Raw genomic sequence first — 19,995 nt, 5'->3', positions numbered from 1 at the left:
GATCTCCAACCTCGGCTTGGAGGGCCAAAGCGGCGAGCTGGAAGAGCAAAACCTCCTGACCACGACTCTGAGAAAGCAGCAGCTTCTGCCTCAGCTCTGCATAGTACAGCTGCTGCACTCTGCTGCTCCTGGAAGAAGACAGAAGCCTCCTCGTGTCTCATTTCCTCCAGATTCATAAGAAAATATGATTTAAACCTACATTATTAACAGGCCACTTTCCACATAAAATTTGATTCTTAAAAACAAGATGTACGGGACCTAAAAAGGAAAAAAAGGTGAGACTTCTGCACATTTTTTACATTTTTTTTTAAATCTATAAAAGCTTAACTAACCTTTGACGACTCTCTGTTCAATTTCTTGCAAAAATACTTGCTTAGCTTTCGGTCCAAATCAAGAAAGATGTATTCATTATCTTAAAAAATAAAAAAAATCCATCAGGTACAATAAACTTGTCCTGCTTCCAAATACAAATCCTCCTTAATTCCCAGCATTCCACAATAAATGAAGGATAACATTTTCCCAGGAGCTCCCACATCTACCTCTGAGAACAGCCAGAGCAAACACTTGCAGGTCCCCGACTCCCAGCTGCCTCAGCACGCTGCTCCACACCTCCTGACCTCTGGCTTTGACCTAAAGCACCAGCAGAAACGCAAAACACACAAACCACAAAACTGAAATAGATTTCTTCCAAAATTAGTTTTTCTCCATCCTTCTTTTTATGGGGTTTCTTTAAAGTATTCAGCCAACTTCTTAACCATTTTGGTCCATTTCAGGGTCACCAGAACCTGACCCAGTCCGTTCTGGGTGAATGCAGGACAGGACGGGTCACCAGTCTACAATCACACACACCAGAGACAATTTAGAGTAACCGTTAACCTATGAAGCATGTTTTTGGACGGTGGGAAGAACCTGGAGTCCCCAGAGGAAACCCGACACCTGCCACTAACACAAACTGATCCCGGACGAGCCCCCAATTATTTTATAATGATTTTTTTAACTAATAACACTCAAAAATTCCCACAATTTTTGGGTGATTTTTTACTGTTTTTTACCCATCTTTTATTGGTTTACTTAATTTATAGTACAAATGCTTTTTAAAAAACACTTTTAGTAGTTATTGACACATTTGAATGGTAAAAAAATAATTTGATGAATATTTTTTTTATTAGATTTCTTAACTAATTGCCCTAAAAAATGAAAAATATTACTAGTTTTTAGTCCTTTTTTTGCCTTTCTTTCAAATAGGATTTATTTATACAAGCATATTTAAAAGAAAAAAAAACACCTTTAGTAGTGTTTGACCCATTTAAAGTGTAAAAAATGTCGCGGCATTATTTTTCATCTTTTTAAAATTAGATTTCTTAACCAATTACCACCCTCAAAACAATCAAATGATTACAAGATTTTTTAATATATTTTTTTCCTCCAATCTTTTTTTGCATGCAAAACCATTTTACCATGTTTTTCACCCATTTTTCCTCAGTTTACTTTCAAAAAAATGTATTCATTAATGCTTCTTTAAAAACACACTGTCATGTTTAACTGTAAAAAAAAATAATCTTTTTTTTCCAACTTATTTTTTAACAAATTACATTTAAGAATTCCTCTTTTGTTGCAATTTTTCGATTAATTTTCACAGATTTTTTCAGCAAGCTACAATTTTTTATAAAAATAAAAATCTAGGAAAAACAGAACATTCTAACCTTTTGATTGTAAAAATAATTTGATGCAATAATTATTTAATTTTTTTAAATTAGATTTCTTATAGCCAATTACCCTGAAACATTGAAATTATTACTTTTGTATTATTATTATTGCTTTTGTTCATTTTCACTATTTTTTCCACCCATCTTTTCTTGGTTTACTTTGAATTATGATTCAGTAATTTAAACAAGTCTTTAAAAACACACTTTCAACAGTAATCGACCCATTTGAATTGCAAAAATAAATTTTATAATTTTTTTAATGAGATTTTGTAACCATCCTTAAAAAAATCAAATTATTACAAGTTTTAGTTTTAAAATTGTTTGTTTACTTTAAATCAATTTTATATGCTTCTTTAAAAAATGCACTTTAAGCAGTGTTTGACCAATTGTAACTTTAAAAATAATATGATGCAAAAAGATTTTTTAATAATTACATTTTAAAAATCCCCTTTTCTTACAGGTTTTTTACATTTTTTTTCAGCAAACTCTACAAACTTTTAGAAAAAGGAAACAAAGTTAGTAAAAAAAATAATGAAAAAAAAGGAGAAAATTGTAACCCGATATCATTAAATGACGTGTCCTCACCCCTACAGTGCAGTCTAGATGCCGTTTGGAGGGTAAAAGGACGCAAACGTGTCGAGTCTTTTTCGCTGCCATCCTCATGAAAGCGTCCGAGTCTCTCCTGCAGACCTCCTTAAACATAGAGACCTTCCTCCTCCTCCTCCTCCTCCTGTGAAACTCCTGACTGATCTCATCAAGCTTTAAAACTTTAAATTGAATCATTTTACTAAGCATACATCAAGAAAAATAAATAAATAAAAGACAGAGACTTTGTTAATCTATTATTAATTTATTTAAAAATATCTAATGAGCCTTTTTTTCAGTAGCTGGTGATTTCCTCTTAAAACAACACGTCATATACACTTTTAAGTTACAATCTAAAGAGTTCTTTAGGATGCCAACAGAAAACAGCTGTTATCATGCACGAATATGAAACAAAACACCACTACATTGCTTTAAAAAACAAACAAAAGGCACCTGCTCCCCAGATACAGGCATGTTTTCACATCAGTACATGGTGGGGTGTTAATGCAGCTTCAGTAACCACGGACTTTTATTTTTTAAAAATCATTTGTACCGACAGATTTCTACAATTATACACACTGATTTTTCACTTAAAAAGAATGTTTCTATGAAACAAAACTCGCCCAGATTTGAAGGTAACCTCATTGGTGATTGAAGGCCACCGGAGGAGCGCGCAGAACTAGAGGAGGTTTCATCCGAACTGGAAGTCCACCTTTGAGAGACTCAAACGCTCCAAATCTGCACATTTCTGCTCTCAAAGCCAACTCTTCCACATGCTGCCGCCACTTCGTAAACGAATCCTCAAACGGGGGCTATAAATTAGATAAATTACATTTAAAATATACAGGCTCAGAACATCTCGTCCACATCGATTAAAAACTAAACAGCAGAGTTGGCTCAAACATCACCTCCGTTCAGGACCTTCACACTTTCTTTTTTCCACTCAAATGATTTCAAATGTACACTCAAACATTTACATTCAAATTCTCCCAAACTTTAAATTTATTACAATTATTGTTACGACGGAAGGAAATTGGGTCAAACTAACCTTCGAGAAACGACCTCGTCGGTGAATGCGCTCGTACCGTATAATGCCACTTTTTTGTTTTACTGCTCTGCTTTTTTATTTTCACGATCAGCCATAAAAAAACAGGATTTGTTCATTTATAGCTCAACTTTAACAAATTTTGCCATAAAAAAGTAAAGAAATACTACATTTCACAGTTCTAACAACATTTTAATGTAACTCAATTTTCCGCCTGGTTACTACACACTTTTTTTAAAGACCCACTCCAATGAAAATGGTGCTTTTAACATGTTCTTGTGGCATTTTTCTCTTCCATAACTTAAGATAAAAACTGCATTTCTGAGTATTTCTTTATTTAAATTGAGTTGAACAGGAGCAGATGAAAACCAGATGCTTGAAAAAGCTCAGGATTTGTGACATAGCCAGGGCCGTACTTAGCAGTTTGGGGGCCCCGGGCGAACCATAACATGGGGCCCTCTGAAGCATTTGCATTACCGGTAATTATTTTTTAAATCCTTACCAGTTAACGGCAACTAACTTAATTACCGGTCTCCTTTTAGACAGCAACATCAAGAATCCAAATGTTCTGATAAGTATTTAAAAGCTGAAATCACTTAAATGTTAAATAAATTAATTTTATATACATTACTTGTACTTTTATGTACATTGAGTGAGTTAGGATGACATAATTAAATAATTAAATTAAATGAATTTTAGACACTTTTATTAAGTGTTCAGCTTGGAGCCCGCAGAGTCTTAGGAGCCCCAGGCGATCGCCCATCTTTGCCTAATGTTAAGTCCGCCCCTGGATGCAGCAAAAGTCTCCTTTCTCCGCTACAATTCTGATAGAATAGATCCATTAATTTCTTAGTTTTCATCATGTGAACTGCCATCTGACTCTAAATTGTATGTGCTGGATAGCTCTGATATTGCTCGCCTTTTTGTTTTTTTGCTAAGCTAATGTTAGCTCAGGCTTGTGAGGTGCTATAAGCTAGCATTTGTATTAATCATTTTTTAAACCCTTACCAGTTAACGGGAATTAACTTAATTACCGGTCTCCTTTTAGACAGAAACATCAAGAATCCAAATGTTTTGATAAGTATTTAAAAGCTGAAATCACTTAAATGTTAAATAAATTAATTTTATATACATTACTTGTACTTTTACGTAATTTCAGTGATTTTGGATGACAGAATTAAATAATTTAAATTAAATGAATTTTAGACACTTTTATTAGGTGTTCAGTTTGGAGCCCCCGGAGTCTTGGCAACCCCAGGCGATCGCCTATCTTTGCCTAATGTTAAGTCCGCCCCTGAATCCAGCAAAAGTCTCCCTTCTCCGCTACAATTCTGATAGAATAGATCCATTAATGTCTTAGTTTTCATCATCTGAGCTGCCATCTGACTCTAAATTGTATGTGCTGGATAGCTCTGATATTGCTCGCCGTTTTGTTTTTATGCTAAGCTAATGTTAGCTCAGGCTTGTGAGGTGCTATAAGCTAGCATTTGTATTAATCATTTTTTAAACCCTTACCAGTTAACGGCAATTAACTTAATTACCGGTCTCCTTTTAGACAGAAACATCAAGAATCCAAATGTTTTGATAAGTATTTAAAAGCTGAAATCACTTAAATGTTAAATAAATTAATTTTATATACATTACTTGTACTTTTACGTAATTTCAGTGATTTTGGATGACAGAATTAAATAATTTAAATTAAATGAATTTTAGACACTTTTATTAGGTGTTCAGTTTGGAGCCCCCGGAGTCTTGGCAACCCCAGGCGATCGCCTATCTTTGCCTAATGTTAAGTCCGCCCCTGAATCCAGCAAAAGTCTCCCTTCTCCGCTACAATTCTGATAGAATAGATCCATTAATGTCTTGATTTTCCATCATCTGAGCTGCCATCTGACTCTAAATTGTATGTGCTGGATAGCTCTGATATTTCTCACCTTTTTTTGCTAAGCTAATGCTAGCTCATGCTTGTGAGGTGCTATAAGCTAGCAGGAGAGAGTGTAAACACAGGGCTGATGGGAAATTAGTAGAGGCTAACTTCTACACCGACACCACAACTCAGAGGCGAATTTTTAATGAACTCCTGCTGCTCTGCAGAAAATGTCAAGTTTTTTTGTTTTGGCTAAAATGAGCAAAATCATAATTAAACGAACAGTTAAAACTGATTTAAAGATGATTGGAGAGGGTCTTTAAAAACACAATCAAATAGTAGGTGCACATGGCTGTCATGTTTAAGAGCAGTGTGACGTAACATTCATTAAATAAGTGAAGGCTGTTATTACTGTTAATTCAGCTGTAACTGAATGCACTTGAGTTGTAAGTAGTGTTGAGCCTCTGAAGGCAAATACTGTTTTTGGTTAGTAGATATTTTCTGAACCAAATTGCTTTGCTAACTTTAGCTAGGTGTGCTGTTAAGGAGGAATTTTAAAGCAAAAACACAAAAATCATTTTTTTTTCAGTCAGACAGCTAAAAACGTATTTACATGCACTTTAAACAACTGGCTTTTGTAACCTATGCTAAATTTAGCTTTAGCTAAAAAGCTGCGAGCTACATTATTTTCTACTGTTGTACTTGAGCACCCTAAAAAAGAAAAAGAAAAAAAAAAACACGAGCGTTTTTTAAAAGAAAAAACTTTTGTTTTGAAATTCTCACACTTTTTTTGCATTTCCTCCCAGTTCATTTGAACAATTGGATTCACCTTTTGTTCTGATCTGCTGAGATCTAATGGTTTGTTTTTCTGTACTCTAAAAACACACCAAAATAAAAGTCATATATAGCTGATAAAAAAGAAATAAAAGTTTTGTAACACAGATTTATAGCAGCAGGAATTTTAAGCCGGACGACGTCACTAAATTGGCGTTTTTTATAGAAAACTACCAACTTAAGGAGTGAACTTTTCTCTTCTACCTGGAATAAAAAAATGAAAATGGAAAAAGTGCTTTACAACAGAAATATTTGCTAATTAGTTGGCTTTTCAAAAATAATTTGCAAGTAGAGAGACGTTAGAACAGAAGATATGTTCGATTATAAATCAAATTGCTTGTTTGTTGTCGTTTGATTGAATGTGCAGGAATCGGCGGCCAGCGTTTCTCTAATTAAATGTGCGTGAGTGTTGTTGTCAGTGTGGCGCTCCGATGTGCGTTCATCAGCGTCAGAGACTGAAAAGACTCCCGACTTAGCAGCTAACAGTTAGCGGCTTTGACGTGAAGGCACTTCCTGGTAAAGCGTTCCACAGTGTAGCACCTGGGGTTGTTTAGGAGTAACCAGTAGAAGCCCTTGGGTGGGAGGAGCCTATTTGTGTGGATCACAGCAGACTGAAGCCTAGGATGTACTGCAGGAGTTTGTTCCGATTGGCCTGAGGTATGAAAGTGCTGCTGAGTTCCAGAGTCGTCAGTTTGTTCTCTTTTCTCTCCTTCAGGACCTGCAGAACGATCAAAAATAGATTATAAACATATGAAATCCACTTTTAGATTCCACTTAAAGTTAAAAATAAGTTACCCCAAGCTCTTTGAAAGTCTTCACCGTGTTTTTAACTAGATAATGAGTCGCGCTTTCACCTAGAAAGTGAAATAAAAATTACAAAATGACAAAAAAAGGTGTAATTTTCTTTAGAAAAGCGGATGTTTTGTTACCATAGGCAGCCACTCCTCTCTCTGTGCGAGTGAGCAGGTATCTGAAGAGCCTCTGGGTGAAGTCGGACTCCAACATGGGCTCGCTCAGACTGTGCACAAAAATGGCAGCCCCGCTGTAAGCTTCCAGAACCGGGCTGAGCAGCCGCTGAAGGAAGAGGAAGAACTCCTGATGCTCTGCGGAGGAGCTCACCTGACGGCCAAAAAAAACAAACAAAAAAAACACATTAGGAAGTGATGGGTAAAGAGACGAATAGGCAGTTGTCACTGTAAAAACCTTTAGGTAGCGATCTCTTTGCTCTTCTCCAAAGTCGCTGTCTTCGTCTTCTTCGTCGCTTCTCCAGGAGAGAGGTTCAGAAAACTTTTTGGGCCATGGTTCCTCTGCGGGGCTGGGGCTCAGTTCTTCCTGGTCCTCCTGGAACACAAACAAGGAGAATAAATTAAAGGTTCCTTTAAGAGACTTACTTTAGGATTTCACGTTTAGTGTTGTTTTTGTCACCTCTGCCACGTAGAGGACTCCATACTGGATGAGGCGGGTCACCGCGTCGTGGAAAACCTGGTAAATTGTCTGACAAGGCTGAAAAACAAACAAAAAAGGCATAAGTGAATATTTTGAAAAAGAAAAAGTTAGTTCTTAAAGTAAATGACACGTTAGGCTTTGCATAAAGACTCACCCTGAAGAAAATTACATCTCTAAACTAGCTTAGACGGCACTTCACAAGCTTACACATGTGAGCTAGCTTAGACTTCACAAGCTAGCTTACAGATGTAAACTAGCTTAGACTTCAAATGCCAGTTTACAGATGTAAACAAGACTTCACAAACTATCTTACATGTAAGAGCTAGCTTAGACTTCACATACTAGATTACAGATGTGAGCTATCTTAGCCTTCAAAATCCAGTTTAGAGATGTAAACTTGACTTCACATGCTAGCTTACAGATGTGAACTATCTTAGCCTTCAAAATCCAGTTTAGAGATGTAAACTAGACTTCACGAGCTACCTTACAGATGTGAGCTAGCTTAAACTTCACAAACTAGCTTACAGATGTGAGCTAGCTTAGCCTTCACATGCTAGCTTACAGGTGTGAGCTAGCTTAGCCTTCACAAGCTAGCTTACAGATGTGAGCCATCTTAAACTTCACAAGCTAGTTTACAGATGTGAACTAGCTTAAACTTCACAAACTAGCTTACAGATGTAAGCTACCTTAAACTTCACAAGCTAGCTTACAGATGTAAACTAGACTTCACAAGCTAGTTTACAGATGTGAGCTAGCTTAGCCTTCACAAACTAGCTTACAGATGTGAGCTATCTTAAACTATACAAACTAGCTTACAGATGTGAACTAGCTTAAACTTCACAAACTAGCTTACAGATGTAAGCTACCTTAAACTTCACAAGCTAGCTTACAGATGTAAACTAGACTTCACAAACTAGCTTACAGATGTGAGCTAGCTTAGCCTTCACAAACTAGCTTACAGATGTGAGCTATCTTAAACTATACAAACTAGCTTACAGATGTGAGCTAGCTTAGCCTTCACAAACTAGCTTACAGATGTGAGCTACCTTAAACTTCACAAGCTAGTTTACAGATGTGAGTTAGCTTAGCCTTCACAAACTAGCTTACAGATGTGAGCTAGCTTAGCCTTCACAAACTAGCTTACAGATGTGAGCTAGCTTTAACTTCACAAGCTAGCTTACAGATGTAAACTAGACTTTACAAGCTAGTTTACAGATGTGAGCTAGTTTAAACTTCACAAGCTAGTTTACAGATGTGAGCTAGCTTAAACTTCACAAGCTAGCTTACAGATGTAAACTAGACTTCACAAGCTAGTTTACAGATGTGAGCTAGTTTAAACTTCACAAGCTAGTTTACAGATGTGAGCTAGCTTAAACTTCACAAACTAGCTTACAGATGTGAGTTAGCTTAGCCTTCACAAACTAGCTTACAGATGTGAGCTAGCTTAGCCTTCACAAGCTATCTTACAGATGTAAACTAGACTTCACAAGCTAGCTTACAGATGTGAGCTAGCTTAGACTTCACAAGATAGCTTACAGATGTGAGCTAGCTTAAACTTCACAAGCTAGCTTACAGATGTAAACCATCTTTTATCTGTAGCTTGTGAAGTCTAAGATAGCTTATATCTAGATAACGGGAAATAGGGGAGGGGTTGCTCCACGTCAACTGTCTGCCCACAATTCAGAGTCAAATTTTTAATTAACTAGATACTGCTGCTTAGTAGAAACTATGTTCTAGAAAACAAAGTTTTTTTTGAGTTGGACTAAAAAGTGGCAAAATCACAATAATTAAAAGAACACTTTTTAGAAAGTAGATCAAAATGTAACAGAGTGGGTTTTTAAGGGGATCTTGGAAGATCATTGATATAAAAGGTTCTGTTTTTAATATACTGGGGGAAATAAAAGTCACGTCTCTGCACCAAACATTGACAAGAGCTTTCTTTTATTTTGAAGTCAAAGGCTCTTTTTCTGTTTCCTCTTTTATGCCCGAAAAACATTTCCAAATACGTTTGTTTTTATTGGCTTTGCTAGCTTAGCCGCTTTAAGAAGGTAACTGATGTATTTTTGACCGAGTGACTTGACATGCCTCAAGAATGAATTGAGAGAATCCAGTAAATTGAAATTCCTTCAGAATCAGATTTTTTGAGGCGGCTTAGGGGTTTGGAACCAGAGGGTTAAAGTACTTACTGGTGCTACAGCCACCTCATTTATGAGGAAATGAGCGAGACCGGCCGCTTTGCGTATGAGCCTCTCCTGACCCAGGAGGAGTCCACTCGGATCTTCGTTCAGGTTATGAGAATCCGACTCCAACATCAGCTCCCTCTGCAGAGACAGGATGCTGCAGGCTGGAGGCAAACATGAAGAATTAGAGCTGATCACAGAATCCAATAGTACAAAAGAACATATCTTGAATGTGTTCTGCTCACCAATAACTGCGTCAGAAATGAAGACGTGGAAGAGGCCGTTGCTGTAGAAGTTGAGCTCGAACAGCGCCGGCACTGTTTGGCCCGGAGCGATGGTAAACTCCCCGTTGCCGCTGGAGCTGCTGGTGACGTTGATGCAGTTTTCCAGGAGGTGGAGGGCCCGCATGACCACGTCCTCAGAGTTCCCCGAAAAGCCCAGATCAAAGTCCCGGGACAAGATCTCCTCCTTCATGTTGAAGAAGTCCTCCACAAGCTTGGAGAGCACCACGCCCTGGAGGACAGTTTACAGGTCAATAAAATAAGCCTAAATAATTAAATAAAATTAATGTTTCAAATTAAGACTATCATATGCATCAATGTAACATTTTTCATGTGTTCATGTAGTTGCAGCAAAACGCCTGCAGAGGGCAGCAGACCACAGATAGAGTGATGTGAAAAGGAAGAGAAAATGGGAACCAAAATGAGGGAAATCTAAATGCAGAAACAGGTCAGATTCCTACTTTTATGGAGAAGTATTATGTATCTCACAGCTTAATGACCTTAAAGGCTAAAAATCTCAAGAAGTGAGACAAGCTAATGTTTACATTCTCTCCAATGATCTGATCTCATTTTAAAAACCAGAAAAGATGCCCACTTTTAAATATTATATCCAATTCCAAACTAAGGTCACATCATAGATTAATGATTTTTTTGGATGAAGCATGAATAAACTTTATTTAAAATAGCAAATAACATATATTGTAGAAACTCAAAGTCTAACTCTGATCATTCCAGTGGCTAATTATAATTATGCCGTTTTTAAAGCATGAATCATTAAAAATTCACCTCCACGTTGTGGGCGGGACCGTTTGCACGGAAAAACTCCACCCCTTCCCTTCCACGAAAGCATATTTTCTGTGTCACAAATACTTTTTTTGTCTGCTTCTGATTCACAACAATTTTAATAAAAAAAACTCAGAAGTGCAATTTTCTTTACATACGTCCTCCATCATCATAAAATGCCCCAAAACCCCAATTTTTATCAGAGTGAGGCTGTGCAACATAAACTTTAAATTAATGAGCTCCATAGTGGTGCTTTGTTTTCCCGGAGGGGGTTAAAAGTGCTTCCTGCAACACATTTTTGAGATAACAAACTTGTCCAAAACATGCTTTTAATTTGAAATGTTTCAAATTCCTTCAATTTCCTCTCAAGTGAAGTCAAAGCAAAGAGGGCAGAAACAGAGGAGCAGAAGGGAATTTTTAGATCTTGGATGAAAATGGTGTTTTGAATACGTTTTTGTGGCATTTTTCTGATGATTTTCTGATTTTTTTTTATTTAAATAGTTGTGAATAAAGAGCAGATGAAAGAATGCAGTTTAAAAAAGAACTTATTTAATGTAGAAAGTATGTTTGGTGGAGCAATTCTCAGGAACAAAAAGGGGTAGCTCCACATCAAAAATCCCACCCACAACTTGGAGGTGAATTCTCTGCCGCTCTGCAGAAACTATGTCTTAAAACCAACATTTTTGTTGTTTTAAATTGGCTAAAACTATCATAATTAAAGAAAGCTTTAAAAACAGACATGTCAGACCCCAGAACATCTTCTCTAAAGATTTCCACACGTATGCAGTTTATTTTTGCACTAGCTCTTTTCAACTGCAGCAGTTTTCTTCAACCATAAAGTCACCTTCAAGCAGACCAATCACGTACGGCACAGGCAGGCATAAACTAAATGTTACAGAGGCAGAGGAAATGAAAACACCCGTCTTACCTGTCTGTGTCTGTACAGCAGCAGGCAGGCCACGATATGAGTCGACATGATGGAGGATGACTTGTTAGCCGCTGAGGGGAGAAACACATTTTTTTACTTTATATAGTTGGGCAAAATAAATTAAGAAATTAATAATTAATACATGTTTCTAGTGTCAAATAAAATCTAAATTAAACGTGTTTGTGCACATTTTCATATTAAATCAGAACATTTAATCATTTTTTACTGATCTCAGTGGGAAAGGACACACATTGGGTTGATAAAAAGCCAAGCTTTTAACACAAAGGTTACTGGAGGACATCTCAAGCACAGTGCGTCCCTCAGATCCAAAAGATTATTGAACACCTAAACCGGTACTGCATTCTTCCCCTCTCAGGCTTCCTATCCTCCCCCTCGCTCTATTGGCTGAAAACAACATGCCATCCAGCAGGAGGCTCTGCAATTGGCTGAGTGGAGATTAAAAAAAAGCTGTAAGAGAATGCAGCTGAATGAGCTGGGAAGAACTGGTTTGTTTTCCGTGTTACTCCGGGGCAAAGCGCCCTGATGGATGCAGATGGGCTGATGCTGCGCTGTGTTGGATTTCAGCGAATGGAAGAAAGGAGGATAGCGTTTCATTGGTGCTTTCCTGGTGAACAGGGGCACCTTTGAGAGCCTGAAAGGAGGCTGTTGTACTCAAAGCTAAGAGAAATAAAAAGGGCTTTCGTCAAAATGTATTTTAGATTAAACGTTTATTGTAAATCTAAAAAATGAAGAAAGAAAATTAAGACTAAACTTTTGTTTAAAAGTCAGACGTTTCTTCTCTTCAAGTCTTTGACCTTTATATTTGGAGATTTAACCTTTTACCTTTGTTGTATATCTTTACCTCTATTTTAAAATCGTTCCCAATGGTCTTTTTGTTACGATTATTCAGTTTTAAGCATTGATCGAACAGCCCGAGTTGTTTTTTTTTTTTTTTTAAGACATATTTTCTGCAGAGCTGCAGGAGCTCAATAGAAATTCGCTTCTGTGTTGTGAGCAGGATTGTTAGCGGGGAAGTTAGCCTAGCTAATTTCCAATCATTCCTTCATTTACACTCTCCCAGCTAGCAACAAGCACCTTACAAGCCCAAGGTAACGTCGTTTTCATGTAACATTTCATTTAGATCTCCATGCCTCCGTTTGGTGCAGTGTGATTTGCGTGTTGTCCCTCCTTTGAGAGATCCCAGATGGCTTATCGGTGCTCCTGTTCTTGGCCGTGGACCTCGCCTCCGGCCGTTCTAGTCCCGATCAGGGGTATTTTGGTCCTAATCTGATTCAGATTAATTTGATTTTAAGATATATCCGAGTCTTGATTTGATACTTTTACACAAATTTTAAGAAATAACAAATTTCATGAAGGCTGTCTCTGATTTTTATTCATCATCTTATTTTAGGATTTGACGCTTAAAGAGAGCACAAAGTAGCTTTAGTAAGTAAGCAAAAATAGTGCATCTGTCAACTAGAAAAAAATAGTTAAATATTAACAACAAAAAAGTGATAATTACTCATGTGCTAAAAGTTTGTAGATTTAGTATCTTTAGAGCCATTTTTCATCAGATATTATTAAAATCTTTATTAAAAAAATCTTAAAAATGACTTTTGGCGTAAAAATCTCTAACAAACCAAATGTGTGAATCAGTGAAAGCTGATTCGCTGTGGCGAACCCTGAAGGAACATGCCGAAAAGTGACAAAATTGTTGTTTGGGCATGAATATGATGAGTATTTAGGACTAGCTTATATATTAAAGAAACCATTGATTAGTTTTGGTTGTTTTTGAGAATTTTTTTTTTTTCCTCCCCTAGACGGTCCCTTAACAGCCATCTCACTGGCAACTCTCCATTTAACACTCATTTTATTTAAAAAAATCATTTTTTTTCCTGTTGAAATGCCTTTGAAATTCATGGTTTGGGTCAAGACAAACCAATAGAGACACAGTTTAAATGTTTCTTAAAAGTTTTGAAACCGAAAGTTCGAATCTGTGAATATTGTGCTAACTTCAAACTATTTTTGTGCATTCCCTGATCAAACTAGTGCTGTGTTCTGCTGCGTTTTATGACAATAAAATGTCTTGATCTGTTCACGATATGTAGACTTCTAGTATGGTATTGAGTCTGTAATAATAACCTCAAAATATATAGTGTTGATCATAATAATGTCAATAAAGTACGATTGAATTTAAAACATCCCGGACCATTTTCAGTGTCCTTGTGGACAGTGATTTTTCTCAAGGTTGGACAAACCATAATACTTCCACTTCTGTGTTTAGTCTTGGGGATGTTATTCTCTGAGTTAAACAATATTTGAGTTAATGCCAGAAAGCCTGGGTTATGGACTCATCTTACAACACTCTCACCCAGATCTCCACTGATCCATTAAACAGACAGGTCCGTTCTTGATTTTTTTTTTGTGAAACTGCAGACATTTCCTTGGTGACTTCAGTTAAGATCATAGATAGAACCCTCTTGTGAAACTCTGGACTGATTTTCAGGTACTCCCGTAATCAAAAAGATCTCGCATCAAACTCACAGAGCAAGAAAAACTGGCAGTTCGGTGCGTTTTCGGTTCAGGAGTAACAATAATATCAACTGGAGATACTTCCTCAACAAGCTGTGACTCATTCCAACCTCCAGTAGGTCTAAAAACCTCAGACAGACCCTTGGTCATATTGGAAGTGAATTAGAAGCACTCCTAATCTCACCTTAAAAATAGAACTTAAAACACTTTCTTATGTTTTTTTTCCGGATCTGTTTATTTTGATCAGACAGGCCCTTTTTTTCTAACTTTACATCTTTGCAGGAGCTAGTTTTAGGACAATGAGTCAACTCTTCCACCTTAAGGCAGTGAAAGGTTCAAGCCATTTCCCAGAACAGCAGGATGATGACAAGATGGAATTAAAGCAACTTGTTAAGGCGTGAATGATGGTTTGGAAGCACGAAAGAAAAGGAGAGTGTCTCACTGAAGAGCACATGCTTGGCCAGGTTGTTGATGAGCTGTCGTCGATAGATCTCTTCGGGCAGTTCTCTGTCGGCCTGTTCTTCCTCCTGTCCTTCAAACAGTTCAGGCCTGGAAACCAAATAATAGCAAAACCTAAGATTATCAAAGCTGTATCTTGAATACAAAACAGGGAAGTGCTTTATAATTCTCAGTTCTTTTAAGTGATGGTTGAGAAGTCAGGGGCGCAAACTATCTTTTAGTTGCTCATGTTGAAATATTGAAGCAATAGCAAGTATTAGGACTCCGAAATAAGATTAGCGTTGTACCCACCCCCGCCCCTGCCAGGTGTGTAGCTGGTACAGACCCCTCCCCCCTCTGCCCCAGCCACCCTGGTCACAGCTGCATGTGACCAATTCAAAAAAAAAAAAAAAAACTTCTCAAAATTGTGGTTTTTCTGTTGGTTTATCTCCCTAGCAACGATTCTATTTTTTGGTTACCCGGGTGTGACAAACAAGTCTATGTAATTTTTAGAAGAATCGGCTAAAGTAAATTTTTGGATTTCCTTAGCAACTGAGGTTTTTGGTCAACCACACCCACATTCCTAATGTGTTCATTTCGTCTGTCATAATTTCCTTAAGCTTGAGCCAATGATTTGTTAATTACATTTTTCCAATATTCTGATTAAAAGAATTTGCAGGAAACAGGGAAATGCCCGTTTTGCTAGCTCGCCACGCTAACGATGTTGAAAATCTACAAACTTTAAAACCAAGGCCATGTCCGACTTTCTTCCCAAGTCTTCGACTACTAAAAAACTATTGGATTATCTAGTCCTCTGGATTTTAAAAGCAAGACTACTTAATTTTTTTCGTTTTTTTAACGGCAAGTAGGACATCACCAATTTCACAAAGTGAAAATGTAATCAAAGTAAGTATTTTACGACAACTATTTATGAATCTACTGTGTTCTGATAAACAAGATTAATTGTTTATTTGAAAATACATTTAAATAAAAAAAATTTGCAAAAATTGTCCATATTTCCAAATCTTTTTCACTGAGAATTCTGGGAAATTTCTAAGGCACTCAATTTTGGAATTGTAGATTTGGACAGCGCTACAAAATGGCGAACGCACTATATAGTGAGTAGTGATGGCAGGAATTCAAACAACAATTTCTCTCCCAAGTAGCATTTCAATGACAAAGAAATACACAGATGGTGGCCTCGTCCCAAGGCCAAAGGCCAACGATTGTAACTGTAGACTTAACCTGGTGACGTGTGTAAAATTTTGTGAAGATCACTCGAACATATGCATTTATATGTGTATATATATATATATATATATATATATATAATTGACTGATTTTAGCTTAAAGATACATAAACTTGTTTTTGGATATGTTGACTAAAGAACACCCCACACTGTTAAGTGGACATAATACTTGGGTCAAAATACTAAATGTATTAGAGGAATAACACAACTTTCAACTGAATGTTAAAAACGTATTTCAGGACATGTTTATCTTACTCACTGGGTGGGAATCAAGGTGAGAGAAGGGTTTGGTCTGTGTTACAGTAAACCGTCAATCTGAGTTTCGTAAGAACTATGAGGCATCAAAGATCAGAATCATCTTTAATGCCATTGTTGCACAAGGACCTTGTGATAAAATGAAAAAACAGTAGCTCTCCAGACAACAGAATGAAAGATAATATATATAAAAGTCTAAAACACTGTAGAAGGAAGTTTTACAAAGATTATAACTCTAGAAAAAATGAACCTTTTTTTTTCCCAGAAGTCTCTCAAACAATCGCTAATCTAACATGAAGATAACATTTACCAAATGTCAACATCAACGATAAAAACCCCCTCTTTCCATTCAAAAGCTGCTTCTTTTTACTGTATTTTTTATTATTTCCAGGATCGCAGCCTTGAGTCTCGACCTATCTTAACAAACCATGTCACAGTCAAGGACCAGAAAAGGCTGAGACTGTTAAATTGGTATTCAAGGCCAGATAGAAGTGCTGCGCTTTTTATTCACCTCTGATAATAGCCGGTTGGAGTGTGCAACCCCGGAGAGAGCAGCTGCTCCAGAGAAAACACTCACAGCGTCACAGTTTTATTAAGGGACGGCTCTGAACTAAAATGACCCTCAGCCTGCAGGAAAATCAAGACCCGTTCTCAGATGTCAAACGACCGACGCCGCTGCGAGGCAGCAGGAGGGACGAGGCCAGCCGGTACATATGAACCCCGTCACATTTAAAGGGTTAGGGACATCTGGACCGAAGACACTTACTGCTCAGAGATAATGGTGGGCATCAAAGTGTTCTCCAGGGACAGCGGTGGTGGAATATGACGGCTTCTTTGGGTGTCCAGGTACTCCTGTAGACGAACAATCAAAAATATCAATTTTGTGCCGATTTCACAGAACCTCAGTTAACTATTAAAACACTTTGAGGTTTAAAAAAAGTAAAAATCACTATTAAATCTGTTTAAAGCCATAAGAATATCGTTCAGTTAACCCTCTAATACCAGAGCTTTAGCTCCAGTGTTGACATCCTTCAACCGTTTATGCAATTAATATCATTTCAACAAATTCAAATAGCTGAGAAAAGCAGCTCTGCACAGAGTTATAAAGACGTAATTCGAACAAATCCTTTAGCAGAGAAAAGAAACGTTTCGCTACATTATGCAAGCTGGTTTCTTAGCCTCAGATTCGGTTGGAATTATGTTAATTCCGTAAATGGTCAAAGAGCTGCAGTAGAAAAGTAACATTGCGCAAAAGTTGCTTTTCTCATCTACGGAATCTGGTAAAATTACATTTAGTCCATGAACAGTCAAAGTAGCACAAAGGTGCGTTCCTCAGCTTTTCTCGGTTTCAGAATCCGTTGGAATTACTTTAACTGCATAATAGAAAAGCAGCTTCACATTAATTTTGCACAAATGTGCTTTTTTTCAGCTTCAGAATCCATTGGAATTATGTGAATTGCTTAAAAAGTCAAAGAGTTGCAGTATAGAAACAGCTTTGCGCAAAAGTTACGCGCAAACTTGCTTTTGTCAGCTCTACAATCCACTGGATTGAGGTTAAAGAGGTCTCAACTTTTCCCAGTAGAAAAGCAGCTTTGTGGAAGCAAAGTTGCTTTTCTCAGCTTCAGAAATAATAGGATTTATATTAATAGAGTAAAATGCCAAAGAGTTCAAGACGTCCGCTTCCTAAAGCGCCACATTTTAACGTAGGTAATGTCAAAAATTCATGTTTTGGGTTTCACCAACTCTTCATCTTTTTCTCATTAAATTGAGGCTCCCCAACCTCGTGGCTGCAAACCGGTACCGGGACATGGACCCCACCAGTATCTTAACCCGGACGGTAAGTAGTACCCGGTATCTGGACGCAGTACCAAACGCGGCTATCGACAATCGGCTATGGAGCAGCCAGCACGTCAAAAAACGAAACCTAAAATATTAATTTTTGAGCTTGCATCAAAATTAAGTGTTAGTGGCTTTGTGCTACTTTAGCTTCAGAGTCTGTTGCAGTGTTCCAAATGCGTAAAAGGTCAAAAAGTTACGGTAGAAAAGCAGTTTTGCACAAAAGTTGTTTTTTTTCAGCCTTCGGGATCCATTAGAATTCCGTTAATTGCGTAAACAGTTAAAGAGTTACAGTATTTAAAGAGTGTGTGTTATTTTCTGTTGTAGGGCCAGCTCGAATGTTAGAGTAAAACAAATTCAATTAGATTATTAGTCATTCTACGCATAAAGGCTAATACAGATGAGTAACCAATCACCTTTAGAGAAAAGGGTTGGTTGAAGTCAACACGAACACAACCGTAGTTTTTCCGCAGCATCCGGAAAACTCCACATGCTATTCCCCACCAGCTCTCGTTCTTCTTGGGTTTGCCCTAAGAAAGGAAAAGTTTATCCAGATTAAAACATCAAATCACCAAAAATTTAAATGTAGAAATCCATTTAAGTACAAACTCATTTGACTGACAGGAGTCATCTAAAGCTCACCAGCTGTTCGCTGTTGTAGTTTCCCTCGATGATGCGATCGTACGAGATGCCGACCGGCACCACCAGCACGTCTCCGATGGCTCCGGTGCACAGAGTGTCCACAACGATGGACAGCAGGCCGGCGCGAGCCGGAGACGGCTTTCCACTGCGGGAGCGAGTGCCTTCCAGGTAGACCTCCAAGAACTGCTGCTGCTTCATCAGCTCCTCTATGTACTGCCAGAAACACAGACGTTACAAAAGGTCTGAAAACGAGGAAAAGCTGCTGACTCGGGAAGCAGAGATGGATTTCACTGCGTCAAATAAATTCACTATTAGAAACAGTTTTAAAAGTTAATTTAATTATGATGGGGTGGGCCCACAAACATGAAATGTGTGGAAATAATTAAAAGTGGGACAGATTTATTTGCAGGAATTAGTCACTTGAATGCTTAGTATGCAGCAAACCTCAAGTCTTTTAAGAAAAAAAACATATTTAATAATCTTAAAGGATCTAGAATAAATTAGAATAATGTTATAATTAGTTTTGCTTTTGTTTAACCAGATGATTTATTTTAAATACTGGCAGTGATGCTCATAGATCTTTGAAAATTGCTCTAAAATATGCAAATCTTTAAATGATTCGATTTATCAAATGATAGAAATGAAATGATTTGTTTGACTTTGTGAAATCATGATCAGCAACAAACCCCATAACTGAAAAACTACGGAGAGAAAATAGACTCACTCTGATTTGTGAGTGTATAATTCTTGATTTTAACTCCTATAATACGCTTTGTGCATAAGTTAAAAAATTACAAAATACAATCTACACATGCACAAATTAAAATTAAAACAGCTTGAAACTAACTGCACATTCACATTTTTAAAAAAATTACACACAAAATCACCTCTTACGCACACACAAAACCACCGTTACGCACAAATCTGTCGTGAGACGTGTCATAAAACGTATTATATGAGTTACAAATCAAGAACTACACACCCACAAATCCTAATTTACGCACAAATCAAGAATTACGCACACACAAATCGGAGTGAGTCTATTTACTTTCCATAAAAAACTACCATCCAAAGGTCTCATTATAAACCCAAAGGTCACATGACCACAGAGTCAGTCAATTAAGAACTAAATTAAACCTCATAATTAGGTAAATAACTCAATCCACTTTGGAGAGTAGATAGTCACCAATCATTTTACTTTCTTGATCAGCTGTAAAGTTAAATAAAGTTGGTTTTGTTGAAAAAAAAAATCAGCATTTTTCAGTTGCTTATTATGTCTCCAGCTAATATTTCTTATTTAAAAGATGTTTAACACTTAGTTAATACTGTAAAAAGTTAATAATATAATTATTCTTTATTCTAATAAGGGAGACGACCAAGGCTTCAA

General features: G+C 37.1%; 2 protein-coding genes across 2 annotated transcripts in view; both read right to left on the bottom strand.

The window, feature by feature from the left end:
• LOC112154080 (FERM domain-containing protein 6) overlaps nucleotides 1-2,519 on the bottom strand; it is a gene marked incomplete in the record, with an annotated part of 7,674 nt that extends 5,155 nt beyond the window's left edge. Inside the window, 5 exon segments of the mRNA XM_024284705.2 lie at nucleotides 1-128; nucleotides 200-258; nucleotides 333-412; nucleotides 540-630; nucleotides 2,292-2,519. Of these exon segments, the coding sequence (XP_024140473.2) occupies nucleotides 1-128; nucleotides 200-258; nucleotides 333-412; nucleotides 540-630; nucleotides 2,292-2,501 (568 nt within the window).
• A 21-nt stretch (nucleotides 2,520-2,540) lies between these two features.
• Nucleotides 2,541-19,995, bottom strand: part of gpam (glycerol-3-phosphate acyltransferase, mitochondrial) — a 29,217-nt gene continuing 11,762 nt past the window's right edge. The window contains exons 10-21 of the mRNA XM_024284701.2: nucleotides 18,609-18,821; nucleotides 18,383-18,496; nucleotides 16,897-16,982; nucleotides 14,630-14,736; nucleotides 11,656-11,726; nucleotides 9,909-10,176; nucleotides 9,670-9,827; nucleotides 7,463-7,540; nucleotides 7,241-7,378; nucleotides 6,967-7,156; nucleotides 6,833-6,891; nucleotides 2,541-6,755 (exon numbers count right to left, since the gene is read on the bottom strand). Of these exons, the coding sequence (XP_024140469.1) occupies nucleotides 6,639-6,755; nucleotides 6,833-6,891; nucleotides 6,967-7,156; nucleotides 7,241-7,378; nucleotides 7,463-7,540; nucleotides 9,670-9,827; nucleotides 9,909-10,176; nucleotides 11,656-11,726; nucleotides 14,630-14,736; nucleotides 16,897-16,982; nucleotides 18,383-18,496; nucleotides 18,609-18,821 (1,599 nt within the window). The 3' untranslated portion in view covers nucleotides 2,541-6,638. The remainder of the gene's footprint in view (nucleotides 6,756-6,832; nucleotides 6,892-6,966; nucleotides 7,157-7,240; nucleotides 7,379-7,462; nucleotides 7,541-9,669; nucleotides 9,828-9,908; nucleotides 10,177-11,655; nucleotides 11,727-14,629; nucleotides 14,737-16,896; nucleotides 16,983-18,382; nucleotides 18,497-18,608; nucleotides 18,822-19,995) is intronic.

The sequence above is a fragment of the Oryzias melastigma genome, linkage group LG19 (assembly GCF_002922805.2).
Source record: "Oryzias melastigma strain HK-1 linkage group LG19, ASM292280v2, whole genome shotgun sequence".
NCBI lineage: Eukaryota > Metazoa > Chordata > Actinopteri > Beloniformes > Adrianichthyidae > Oryzias > Oryzias melastigma.
The sequence above is the reverse complement of the archived record's forward strand: the minus strand, read 5'-3'. Positions and strand labels throughout refer to the sequence as shown.